Genomic DNA, 12,708 nt, shown 5'->3' with positions numbered 1-12,708 from the left:
GGGAATGTGGAATTCAGTCAGAACATTAACCAATTAAGACCTGAGGTCGATTCTAAAAACGTCCTCTAAATCTTAACGGTTTTCTGAAAAACTGTGTTGCTATATCAGTGTTGCTCAAACTTTTTCATGTCAAGGACCCCCAAAATTAGATGTATTTGGCCGCTGACCACCATCTCAAAATATTTTGTTCCAGGGACCTCCAGAACCAAAGATTTGTGTTGACCATGTTTGCTTTAAAAATATATATATATTCAAAGATTTGACCACATTTTCACGATTTTTGAATAGCCAAAGTATAAAATAATGGTTAAAGTGGTTAAAATGAATGACACAGATGCTTTCCTGGTTTTAATGAGTTAAAACAAAAATTGAACCTCAAGTTGTGCTGCTGTAGTTAGTGTGGTTGCCCGAATGGGCAACCAGACTATTGTTATAGATAAACTTTATTTGTAGATAAACTTTATTTCTACTTGCATCACAGCCCACAGTTTATTTTTCCCAATTTAGTGCCATATGTCAAAATGACCGGCCTCACCGGGAATCGTGTGCTTGTATTTTGCTAAGAGATTGGGTGAATAGTTTAATTGATATTGATTTATTAGTGCATTAAATTTCCCCATCCGCTTTAATGGAAAAGTGAAAAAACTCAAATTCAAGTATTTTTTTCTCAGAAACCGTAAGAGCTAGAGTTACCAGATTTGGAGGGGAGGATCATAATTTAGTCCAAAATTATTGAAAAAAATAATTACACCAATCGACCACATGGTGGCGCTATAACAGCCCCCTTTACGTTTTGGCCTATAACTCTTGAACCGTAGGTCGTAAAATCAAAATGTCTTTTCCCCTGGATTCCTTGGGTCACGACGCATCTCCCCATATAGGCCACGCCCATTTGCGTCAGGATAGATTTTCCGCCATTTTGAATTTTCTTCAAAACACACTTTTTGCTCCTCTTCCCATATAGTTTGTCCAAATTTCACAAAAATCGGTACACATGATCTCTGGACCCATGTCATGCCTGTAATGAAAGCCTTGAAGAACCACAGTGGGAGAAACGTATGAAACTCACTCTATCTTGGTATTGCTGACTGCCGTGGAGAGCATTTCAAGGATTTCAAAACAATTTATGCAGGACAATCCAGACTGATTTACATTAGATGATTCACAGTGCAAGATTGAAGTAAACAGCATGAATCCTAGTCAACGAACTCCAGAATATAAGGTCAAATTAATAGAGTGCAAAGGCAACTAAACCATGCACTGCAATGTTTAGCTCCATCAGAGAGTGAGGGGAGAATAAACTGTCACTTCAGTAAATGTCAAGTTCCTCGATAAAGTTCTGCGTGTCTGTGAGAAGTGGCACACGGTACAATTCTCAGGTACATTTTTACACTCTGAGTGAAATTAACACTGAGATAGTTCCATTATGATTGTTATTATCTTATGTATATTGTATTGCTGTTGTTGCTGCTGTCTTGCGGACCATGTCACACAAACATTTCGCTGCTTGTACAGTACGTGTATGAGTCAGTGACAAATGAACCCCTCTTGATTCTTGACACAAACAAAATGGAGGACACACTGACTGTCTTGCCTAGATAAACCCCTTCAGATTCACCAATGGCTTTTTATTACCACCAAAATGTTTATGCTCTGAAAAGTCTAAATCTGACCACAGCAACCGTGTTTGAGTAGTATTTCCCTCTTAAAGAGTTGCTGCCCTCTACTTTTATTGAGCATATCTGTCAAATGCTGAAATGCATCAGAGCACAGGTGGCAAACAATTCAGCTCTGTTTGTCCATTGTTACGCCAGCAGCTTTCCTGTCTGTCTGGACGTGTCCTTTTCAGAAATATGCAGACAGAAAGGCAGGGCTTCTGTAATAATTTGATTCTCTTAGAGAAAATATAAACCTGGCCCAATCCATTTTGGCGAGAAGGAAAAAAAACGAACTACGTTTTCCACAGGAATAATTATTTTAGTCCCAGCGTATTCCTCGAGTCCCGGCGGCAGCGACCCGCGACTAGCGTCGGTGCAACCACACTCTGCAATTGCCCTGAATTGCGACGCGTCTAGTTGTTACTTTGTATCTCTCTCTCTCTCTGTGTCTCTCTCGCTCACACACTCACTCACACACACACACACACACACACACACACACACACACACACACACACACACACACACACACACACACACACACACACACACACACACACACACACATCAAGTACCCTGGCTCACTTTACTTTATCTGATGATAGGTATTTATCTGATGACATATCTGATGTTATTCAAAAAAATGTACATGTAAAACATTAAAGCTACAGACCAGTTGCCAGGTTAATATCTTATAATATCTAGAATAAATCTAGTCTGATCTGAAATAACCATTTCTGTTTCCCTTGTAACACAGACAACATGCTGCAATTTAAGTTTTTGTTTGGGTAACCTAACCCAAACAATCCTATCCACAATGGATAGGATTGTGTATCAGTTCCCTTTTAAGATTGTGATACTGTATGTACATTACAGTCTGGCTTATTCTGAGCAGCCACGGTAGTCAAAGAAACCAAAAATTAAATGTCACTTCGACTCAAGAGCACTGTAGACACCCGGAGGCACTCTCATTTGCAGCTAATTAAAGCTTTTAATGTTTAATTTGTTGCCATCAAGCCTGCATGGTCAAATGGGAGACCTGGCAGCAAGCAGCACTTGATTCCAACTTTCAAATTTTGCACTGTAACCCAACACAGCCCTCAAAGGTACAGAGGCAGGCTCTTGAATGCTAACGTGCGTGATCGTGGGGCACACACGATCTGACACAGCTGACACGGACCCATGTCAGTTTAATCCCCCCTCCCACTTTGCAGGACATCGATAGTATCGAAGAGAACAAGCTACTCAAATAGGAGAACAAGATTCTGCTAAAGGTGGTGGGCTGATTGAGTATTGATTAGCCACCACTAGGACTGTAATATCTGCCATTCTTGCTAGAGCATTGCCTTGCACTGTCTGTACCTCAAACACATTTTAGAATCAGATGCTTCCGATAAGCACTTTTTTAAAAATATAATGTGGTTATCTTTTTTTGTTATGCTTCAATACCTCCTTTCCCTGATTTCTGAATTTGTGTGTGTGTGTGTGTTTCAGGAGCTGGCCATAGAGCGTCAAGAGAATGCCAGGCTTCTGAAAGCTCACGAGGACAAAGATGACCTCATTGGGAAACTGAAGGAGGAAATTGACTTGCTGAACAGAGTAAGTAGTCCTGCTTCCACTTATTTTATAATGCTAGCACTAAATTAAGAGATTTATTTTAATTATATTGCAATGCTGGTGTTATGTTGTTCCTATGCCTCATAGTATCTTTGTTTAGCGCCAGTCATGCTGATGACTGATGGCGTGTTGGTTCCTCCCACCACAGTTGTGCTGAAAAGTCCCCGAGCCCCCCGCCTCCCCGCATTCACTTCCCAAACCCCTCCCACCGACATGTTTCATCGGATATCCCGCACAACACAAAACATGCAAAACATAACATTGTATAACATCCATACCTACAACTAGTAGTTAGAACCATTGACAACAGATGCAAAAGTGGACAAGACATTACTGTTTGATTGTATTGGCCATAGTCTTTACATTATGTTTGCGTGCGTTTGGAGGCTAAAATGAGTACTTGAAGTTCGCTTAAAAATAATTAACATGCCCACATGGTTAACTGCGGGGCATTGATAGGCTGCATGACGTACATTCACGTCATGAATAAAAATTATTTGAGAAATCATAGCAAAACATACAGGTGCACAGCAGACAGCCTGCCTGCTGCTGCTGGTATCTGCATGAAGTACAGGCACACATGTCATGCAATCACAACACCACCGGCGTGCTTCTGCACGCACATAACAGCAATTACAGCCATGACCAATATCTTTCTTTATCAATATCTAAGCTATAATGATTATAACATTGGCACGGCGGCCAGTTAATTCTGTACATGATTAGATTGGCTATTAGGCTCTTCACCATGTCAGTCGATGTTCCTCCAAACAACTCCATTATTATCATCATTTCCAGTTGATAACATATTCAATCGACAGTATCCTGTATCCGAGTTTTTAATTACCGTAATTTTCGCACTATAAGCCGCACCTGAGTATAAGCCGCAGCAGCTAAATTGAATGATTTGTACATATATAAGCCGCACTGGACTATAAGCCGCGGGTGTAAAATCCATAGATTTAGGAGGTCCCCTAGTGGCCGTTAGCTGTAAAAATCCATAGATAAGCCGCACCGTTATATAAGCCGCAGGGTCGAAAAATGGGGAAAAAGTCGCGGCTTATAGTCCGAAATTTACGGTAGTTGTAATTTGTAGATTGAAAGCTCTGGATAGGCTTGCGTTGGTGTTGGGAACTCATAGCCTACTGTTGTAAGCCTAAAGCCATGCAAACTTCACTAAATTACTAGCCTTGGATCAAGACGATCATCGGTCATAATGATATGACAGTCTTGTTTCAAGGCTACTAAATTACAAAATGTGTCTTGGACAGTCCGTTTAGATTTTCCCAATTCAACATGTTTTTTGTCTTTCTGTGTTTTAACTGTATGTGATTATATCCCTGATGCAGTTAACAGCACTGCCAACAACTTGATATACCATTAATTATGGCAGTTGTTTTCCAACTAAGATCTAAATATAAATCAGTCAGGGGATAAGTTAATTCACGTGAGGAGGTAAAGACAGTCTGGTTATGTTTTTCAACGTTTCATTCTTACTTTTACAGTGCATCAGTCTTTGCCATGACGAGTCCAAAATCCATTCTCCACTCTCCACTGTGTGTAAAAATCACTGTGGAGAGGCGGCCTCGCCCCCCAGTTCAAATAGATCAAACCATTGAACAGGATATATGGGGGTGCGCAGAAACAAACCCTTAAGAAAGCAATGTGTTCGTGTGAATCGTTTTAAAAGTGGATTAAATATATATGTTTTGTTTCGTGTGGGTTGATATTAACTCTTACCCTGCCAGAGTTTTTTCAGAACAGTCTGTAGCCTCTGCCAGGGTTTTGACCGATTTTGGTACCTTTTCGCATAGCCACAAAATATTTTTCTCAAGTATGATTGATCCCCAGAAAATTTCTAATCACAGATGAGATTCAGGTGTGGTTTCACAAATGTCAACGAGGTCAATTTGACCTTGTTGTCATGTGTTGTTTGATGTTTGAAAATAGCTCAAAACCAGTAGTTTCAAACCAAAAAACATTGTGAATTGTTTGTCCGTTTCAATTTTAACATTGAAGTGGATGGAGCAGCAAATCTTTGGAAATTGTCTCCTTATTCGTTTGGAATATCGAAAAGGTGTCAATACTAAATATAAACTAGAACATGTAGCACCAATAAGACTAAACTAATATATAATTTTTTTTTAGGACGTTTTTAAACGTCTTTGGCAGGCAACAGCTAATTTCTCAAAGACGTTTATAAACGTCTTTGGCAGTTATAGAGTTAAGTCCTTTGTCGTTCTGGGTGGTGGGGAGGCCGGGGTGGGGGGTCTTGCCCCCGAAAAAAGTGGGAGAGCCCGTGCTGCCCTTGGCTCCATTGCGCAGGTGCCAGTGAGATATATATATATATATATATCTCTCTCTCTATCGATCTATCGATCGATCGGTCGATAGATCAATAGATCTCCAATATGCCAATATCCATATTGGTCAACTAATACCCTACTTTGTGATACTACAGTGTGTCACACAAAAGTAGCAAAAGTGGATCACCTATTTTTTTTATTTGAAGTGAAAGTGGTTGAGTATGTGTTGGTTTTTATAAATTCTGAGCTAATTAACCCATTAAGACCTGAGAAGATTCTAGAAATGTCTTCTAAATCCTAAAAAAAAATTGAAAAAAAAAACCCAATTTTTTTTTCCCTCGATTTTTCAAAAATAGCAGATCTACAAGTTCATAGCGCGGCACTCGGTGCCGCGCTATGAGCTTGTATATCTGCTATTTTTGAATAGCCTAAAGACATCTAAAGTGACACAGATGCGTTCCAGGTATCAATGGGTTAAAAGTATTAACAAGAGCTTGTGACTAAATAACTACATTGTATCCATTAGAAAACAGGAGATAATTCCACCCGACAGTGACGATATATGCAGGGGTGCACATAACTGGTGCGCAGGTGCGCATGCGTCGCCAAAATAAATTCTGCGCGGCACATCAGACGACGCGAGGCGCTTTTGCGTACCAACAGCTGGGACAGGAATTTCCAAGCTTTTACTTTTTAGCAAAACTAAAAAATAAAAGGAGATGGAGATCGAGGCATCCTGACACACAGACATGCAGACAGCACGCTGCATGCAGCCAGCAGCGGCTGTGTTACAGGCACTCGTCACCGATGATGAATGCACCGTGATGGTGCAAAATATGCCGTGAACGTCCCAATCTGGCGGATAAAAGCAGCGCAGCACAGGGCACCAACGTTGGTGGGGGCACCAAACGGCATGAAGAAAAAAAACGGCGAAAAACGGAATTTAGAAGCAGGGCGCTACAACATTGACAATTTTTATCGAGCAGCCCCCCCCCCCCCCCCCCGTTGACAAAACGGCGGCCGGGGGGCAAATGGAGATTGGCTAAGCCGATGACAAAATTACAACTTTACTATCTTCAGATTTTTTTATATATATTTTTTTACCTACTGAGAACCCACTGAGAACAAAATTCTCTTTTTCAGGAATGCCTTGCTTCACACTCACACAGACATTAAAACCTGGTAGCTGCCCAGTACAACCAGTCTGTTGGCCACTGAACAACTCCAATGGAGCAGTTGGGGGTTCAGTGCCTTGCTCAAGGGCATGTCAGCTGTGTTGGGGGTGGGGTAAGTGGTGGCCATTCACTTCCCAGATTTCAGATTTCTTTCTGCCGGTCCGGGGAATCGAACCGGTAACCTTTCGGTTACAAACTCGCTCCTCTAACCTTTAGGCCACCGCTGCCCACCAGATAATCAGCCTAACGTTGTAAAACTGACTCTGGGAAGAGCAGAGGAATATAATCAATCTCCAAACACCGCTATAAAGCTTTTTCAAGTTTTTCATCCAAATCCAATTTGGAGATTCTGAATGTGCGTACCTTTTACCTTTGTATTAATATTGGTAGAATAATGAACAATGACCTTGCGTGGGACCTTCTGTGTCACAAAGTTAATAGAAAAGAACGTTTCCAAAGAAGGTACCCAGACCTTGGCTTTTGGGTTTCAAAAAGGCAATAACAATAACATAATTTTTGGCATTCTTCTCTATTCAATTTAGCCTCTCTACTTCCATGTAATATTATGCCTACCTAGTCCTCTTTGCACTGTATTTGTGGATGTGTTGTTGAGTAGTAACACAAGAGTAATATAACATTACTTGGCACAGAAATGTATATTGTAATATATCTTTGTAATTTTAAAGTAAAGTAATTATGTAATACAATACATTGTGAAAGTAACTACCAACACAGTTTATTCCCTGCATAAAAAGGATGAGACCAAGGCACTCTTGTGGGAAAGTTAAAAAGCCTTTAATAGTCTGGCTAATGCATTGCAAGAATATAAAATACACCTACGCGTTATGGCAACAAGGCCTTCATCAGGGTGACTTGTTGGGGATTTTTACTCCAGCCAATCAGATGCGCTCCTTTCTCATTTTTTTCTACAGTTAATTCCCTGCTTGGGGTCTGTCTGATTGTCTGGTAGTATCTGATTTTACTTTGCAACATAATCCACTTTGCAAGATGGATTAACTTAACTTGTAATTCTGATTATTATCAGCAGACAGGGTATATCTAAATTCCACAGTGGTCTGTAGATATTTGATCTTTTTGCCATATTATTTATTACTTAGGCTGCTGTATTTGGGGCAACCTGGCGTTCCTCACAAAAATGTCTACATTTTCAAAAACATTGAAACTAGCCAATGTGCAAGCTCACAACGCATCGCACTGTGAGGTGTTGTGAGCTTGTAGAGCAGCTATTTTCACTATTCGTCACATGACCCTAGTACACACTATATAGGGCTTAAGCACTGGAATACAGAAACCTTGCATGGTCTCATACTGTACCTGGGCCAGTGAGCAGAGATAGACAGATTTGTTTTGTCAAACATGAAATCTGATCACCGATAACAGGCACGCTCTGTTGAAGGCTTTTAAATGGGGTTTGCAGCAGTGCTCTGTGTCTCGCAGCATTGCAGATGTAAATGAACCCATTAGCAGAGGTCATCTCTTCTGTTCTGTTTGGTTTTAGCCTCACAGATCTGGGTGACACCCCTCACCAGTCGCAATCAGGTTAAAGGTCAGGTATACTCGTGTTGCTGATGCTCTCTCACGCAGTGGTGTAAAGTAACGTAAGTACATTTACTCAAGTACTGTACTTAAGTACAATTTTGAGGTATTTTTTACTTTACTGGAGTAATTCCAATTTTCAGTACTTTTACTTCTACTCCATTACATCTCAGAGACAAATATTATACTTTTACTCCACTACAATTATTTGAAAACTTTAGTTACTACCGTAGTTACTTTGTAGATTTTACAAAACATACATTACCCACTTCAGCCCCATACCTGTATACATTTTTGGCCATTTGAAAATAGCCGATCTACAAGCTCACAATGTGTCGCGATGCGACGCATTGTGAGCTTGTAGATCGGCTATTTTCAAAAGATTTTCATACAATTCATAATTGAAAACTTGTGAATTGGGACATTCTGCATAATGAGTACTTTCTACTTGTGGTACTTTTACTCAAGTCAATTTTGAATTCCGGACTTTTACTTGTAACAGAGTATTTCTACATTGCAGTATTGATACTTTTACTTATAATGTGAGTACTTTTTCCACCACTGCTCTCACGTTCAGCCACTGTCGTGATTCACAGCCCTAGCCCAGGGCCCCCCGAGTCCCTGTACCTTATTTCTCAGACTGTCAACAAACCCTCCTCATCTCACAACCACTGCCCCCTGCATTCTAGGTCATGGAGGAAGGATGGTGGTAAAAAAAAGCAGTTTTTTTCAGCGTCTCAGAAGGGGAACTCAGCAGGGGGGCTGAAAGAACTGAATGCCTTTCATGTCTAAAATATTTTGAGAAGTCATATCACGGCCCTTCCAACTGAGGAGACATTCCAACCCAAACAAGAGACCAGCCCTCTGTGCCACAAAGACATCGGTCGTGGTTATTGTATAGTTTTCACAGGCCGGTGTGTCTGTTTCACTGGGCTGCTTTTTATTACTTGACTTAGTGTTACACAGACAGCCTTTAAAATATATACATTAAACCAATATATGAAAAAGAAATTTTGACTTTAATTATACAATGTACAAGCAAAAAAACAACAACACTTGAGCCCTATTCCAAAATGTTCTAAAAAATTACTGATCTACAAGCTCATAACATGTCACAATGTGATGTGTTCAGCTTGTAGATCTGCTGTTTTAAAAAATGTTTATAATGTTTTAAATCGTGAAACATCTGCTGCATAATTGCCGATACTGATGTCATCAAAAAATATGGCCAATATATCGGTCAGGCTGTACAGTGCAATCATTCTGCACACAAAGGAGGCAATAACACAGTGAGGTCAGGAGAGGCCTGATAGCATCACATGGGCAGGAAGTTGGTCATAAGAGTAAGCCTTTATGTAAGAACAGTCGACGTGGCGATAGCCATCAAAAATGTCCCTACGAGAGCCTTGCGGCCTGATGGGAAGGCAGTAGATAACAGCTGATCCAGTCTGGCGTCTCCCTGCTCTCGGCAGAGCAAGATTGAATCCTGACTCAATGTAGAAGTTTATTTGGGAGTGAAAGCATAGATAAAGCTGATCTGTTGGCCCAATATCAGCCTCTGGATATACTTTGAAGAAAGTAAGGCTATGGAGCAGAGAGCACTTATACCAACAGGTGCATACAAGCTATGGGTACAGAAGAAAGTTTTACTTTATCTGACGATGGGCATTGTGATTTTGATTTGTAAAACGTTTAAGCTACCAGTTAAAATCAAGTGTCACTTCATCTCAAGAGCACTCTAGACACCCGCAGGCTCTCTCATTTGCAACTAATTGAAGCTCTTAATGCTTAATTTGTTGCAGTCAAGGCTGCATGGTCAAATGGGAGACCTGGCGGCAAGCAGCACTTGAATCCAACTTTCACATTTTGCACATTTTGAAATCGGATGGTGGCCGGTTCGCCATGTCTGTGTCCAAGTGTGTCGAGCAAGATATTAAACCCCTAGCAGCTCTCCCTGTGCGCTCATCTGCGCCATCTGAGCAGTCATCTGCTGGGTGAATGTAGAAAATTAATTACCAGTAAATAGCCTACTCTCTTTCCTTCCCCTGACATGGACCCGTCTCACTTTAACCCCCCTCCATTTCGCAGGACCTTGATGACATTGAAGACGAGAATGAGCAACTCAAACAGGAGAACAAGACTCTGCTGAAGGTGGTGGGCCAGCTGACGAGGTAGAAGTCCTGCTTCCTGCTCTCTCTCTCTCTCTCTCTCTCTCTCTCTCTCTCTCTCTCTCTCTCTCTCTCTCTCTCTCTCTCTCTCTGTGGACCAACCCCAGTACCAGATCCAACAAACCCAGTATCTTCCTGAATGAAGCATCTCCAGCTCTCCCCGATTTAAACGTTGCATCAAGTCCATGAGCATGGCTTGTATTTGTCTATTTGATTCTGTCTTCCTATTTACTGTTGCTTTGTGGAAAGACAAACTGTAAAGTAGTGACGGTCATAGTTATTTCTAGGGAACGGGGAGCTTTGTGATGGTATATTTAATGTAAATGTGTTGTATATAGGCCATTTAGATTTGTCCATTTTTAAGTTTGATAGTCAAAAAAGTAAAAAATAAATAAAAGTAAAATGAATGTATGATTTGCCTCAACAAAGCACATAATGTCTTTTAAGTTGGAAAAACAACATCATCTGTCCTTTGAGTCACTATCAGTCCACTATTGTACACACATTACTCACCCAGGTCATTCTGAAATGACATCTCCATCTCTCCTCAGTGACGTCTGACATCTCTTTCAGTCATCTTGGCCTGGAAGGTCAGCCTTCTGCGATGGAGCCTGTGTTGTGATAGTCGGTCCAAATTCAGCACAGCACAAAATACCTTCCAACGCATGTGACACTTTTTTATCTTCTAATACCAGCTAAGATTAGAGTCATTTCCTTGAAGGAAACACTAAAGCCTGGTGCTTTTTTTTTTCAGTGCCAGTTTTAAGCCTAATTTAAACTTTGTTGTACGGTCAGGCTTTACTCTCTGCTTCCAGTGATGTTTGGTACATTTGAATCAAATGCTTAATTTATGCTCGTCATACGATGGAATCACGTGCAATGGCAGATCTATAGATTGCAATGTGACGTGTTGTGAGCTTGTGGATCTGTTATTTTTGCATGTGAATCCGTCATATGAAGAACTACAGTATAAATTGTGCTTAAGAAGGCTGAAGGAAGTAATGTTATAGGATATAGCCGCAGTATAAATCACAAGCAAAGCGAGCTGGATTATTATGTATATTCTGTGCTTCAGCCATTTCATTGTTAATAACTGAGTATTATTAGTTATTGCTGGTGACATAATATAGGATAAAAACCCATTTGTAGTATACTGTATGTGGAATTATTCTTTTCCCTCAAGAAAAGCATTTTGTATTCTCTAATTCAAGTGTTTACAACTTTGTGATATTGATAGATGTTTATCGGCTCTCTATTTTAAGGCATTATGGCAAGCAGGATGTATGGAGTAAGCAGTCTGTGGCTGTGCATTACGTTTATACTGTATGATAACCAAATCAACTGAACATACTTTTGGAAAATCCATCTCTCTCAGCCAAGTGGCTAGGAAAGGCACACTATACTGTAACTTTACCTATCTGTTATCTTGATATTTGCAATCGCACTGTTGTTCTGAAATAAAACTGCACCTCTTGCATCGTGTACTCTGTCGAGACCATAGAGTGGCATATAAAGTGTATTTTTAGGTTTTAGGTGATATGACCGGATGAGTCAAGAGACCAACTTCCTCACACAGACACGAGGGGAGGGGTCAATACACCCCCCCCCCCACACACACACACACACACACACACACACACACACACACACACACACACACACACACACACACACACACACACACACACACACACAATGAACCCATAACTCTACTCCCATTACATAATGCATGTACAGAAGATGAAGTCATTTAATAAAAGTTTGATTATCTCTCCTTTCAGTCGACTCGCTTGTGTTCATTAAGACTAATTTGATGCAATGATGCCATGGCGCTGAGGCGGTAATGCGATGTGACAGTAGCGAGAGTTCAGTTCCTGTAGGCCACACACACACACACACACACACACACACACACACACACACACACACACAGAGCATGGTTATTCATCATGCCAATCTGGGACTCCTCCGTGCTACCTATAACATTCCACCATCACACACCTCTCTATTATGCTATCCAAATCATTAGCGTCTTCACCTAGAGCTAGAATTTGGAGACGCAATATAGAAAACCTACTGGGACTAATGCCAACTAATACTAACTAACCAATAGCCTCTTGCAGCCTGCAGTGTTTGTCCATAATGTCTATTAACATTTTAACCACTTAAAACCCTATTTACTCTGTTGACCAGGTCACCCAGGGGCTATACTTGGTTCCCTCCACAC

At 40.8% G+C, this 12,708-nt stretch overlaps 1 protein-coding gene across 3 annotated transcripts in view; it reads left to right on the top strand.

The window, feature by feature from the left end:
• The window catches only part of pawr (PRKC, apoptosis, WT1, regulator), a 73,940-nt gene extending 61,679 nt beyond the window's left edge, over positions 1 to 12,261 (top strand). For 2 of the 3 annotated variants that reach the window (XM_080421681.1, XM_080421682.1), the window contains exons 6-8: positions 3,153 to 3,257; positions 10,402 to 10,484; positions 11,033 to 12,261. In XM_080421681.1, the coding sequence (XP_080277807.1) occupies positions 3,153 to 3,257; positions 10,402 to 10,484; positions 11,033 to 11,042 (198 nt within the window). In that variant the 3' untranslated portion in view covers positions 11,043 to 12,261. Of the gene's footprint in view, positions 1 to 3,152; positions 3,258 to 10,401 lie in introns of all 3 variants that reach the window. The other variant, XM_080421683.1, reaches the window with a different exon arrangement.
• Positions 12,262 to 12,708: the final 447 nt, after the last annotated feature.

The sequence above is a fragment of the Gymnoscopelus braueri genome, assembly GCF_963280865.1.
Source record: "Gymnoscopelus braueri genome assembly, chromosome: 23".
Classification (NCBI taxonomy): domain Eukaryota; kingdom Metazoa; phylum Chordata; class Actinopteri; order Myctophiformes; family Myctophidae; genus Gymnoscopelus; species Gymnoscopelus braueri.
The sequence above is the reverse complement of the archived record's forward strand: the minus strand, read 5'-3'. Positions and strand labels throughout refer to the sequence as shown.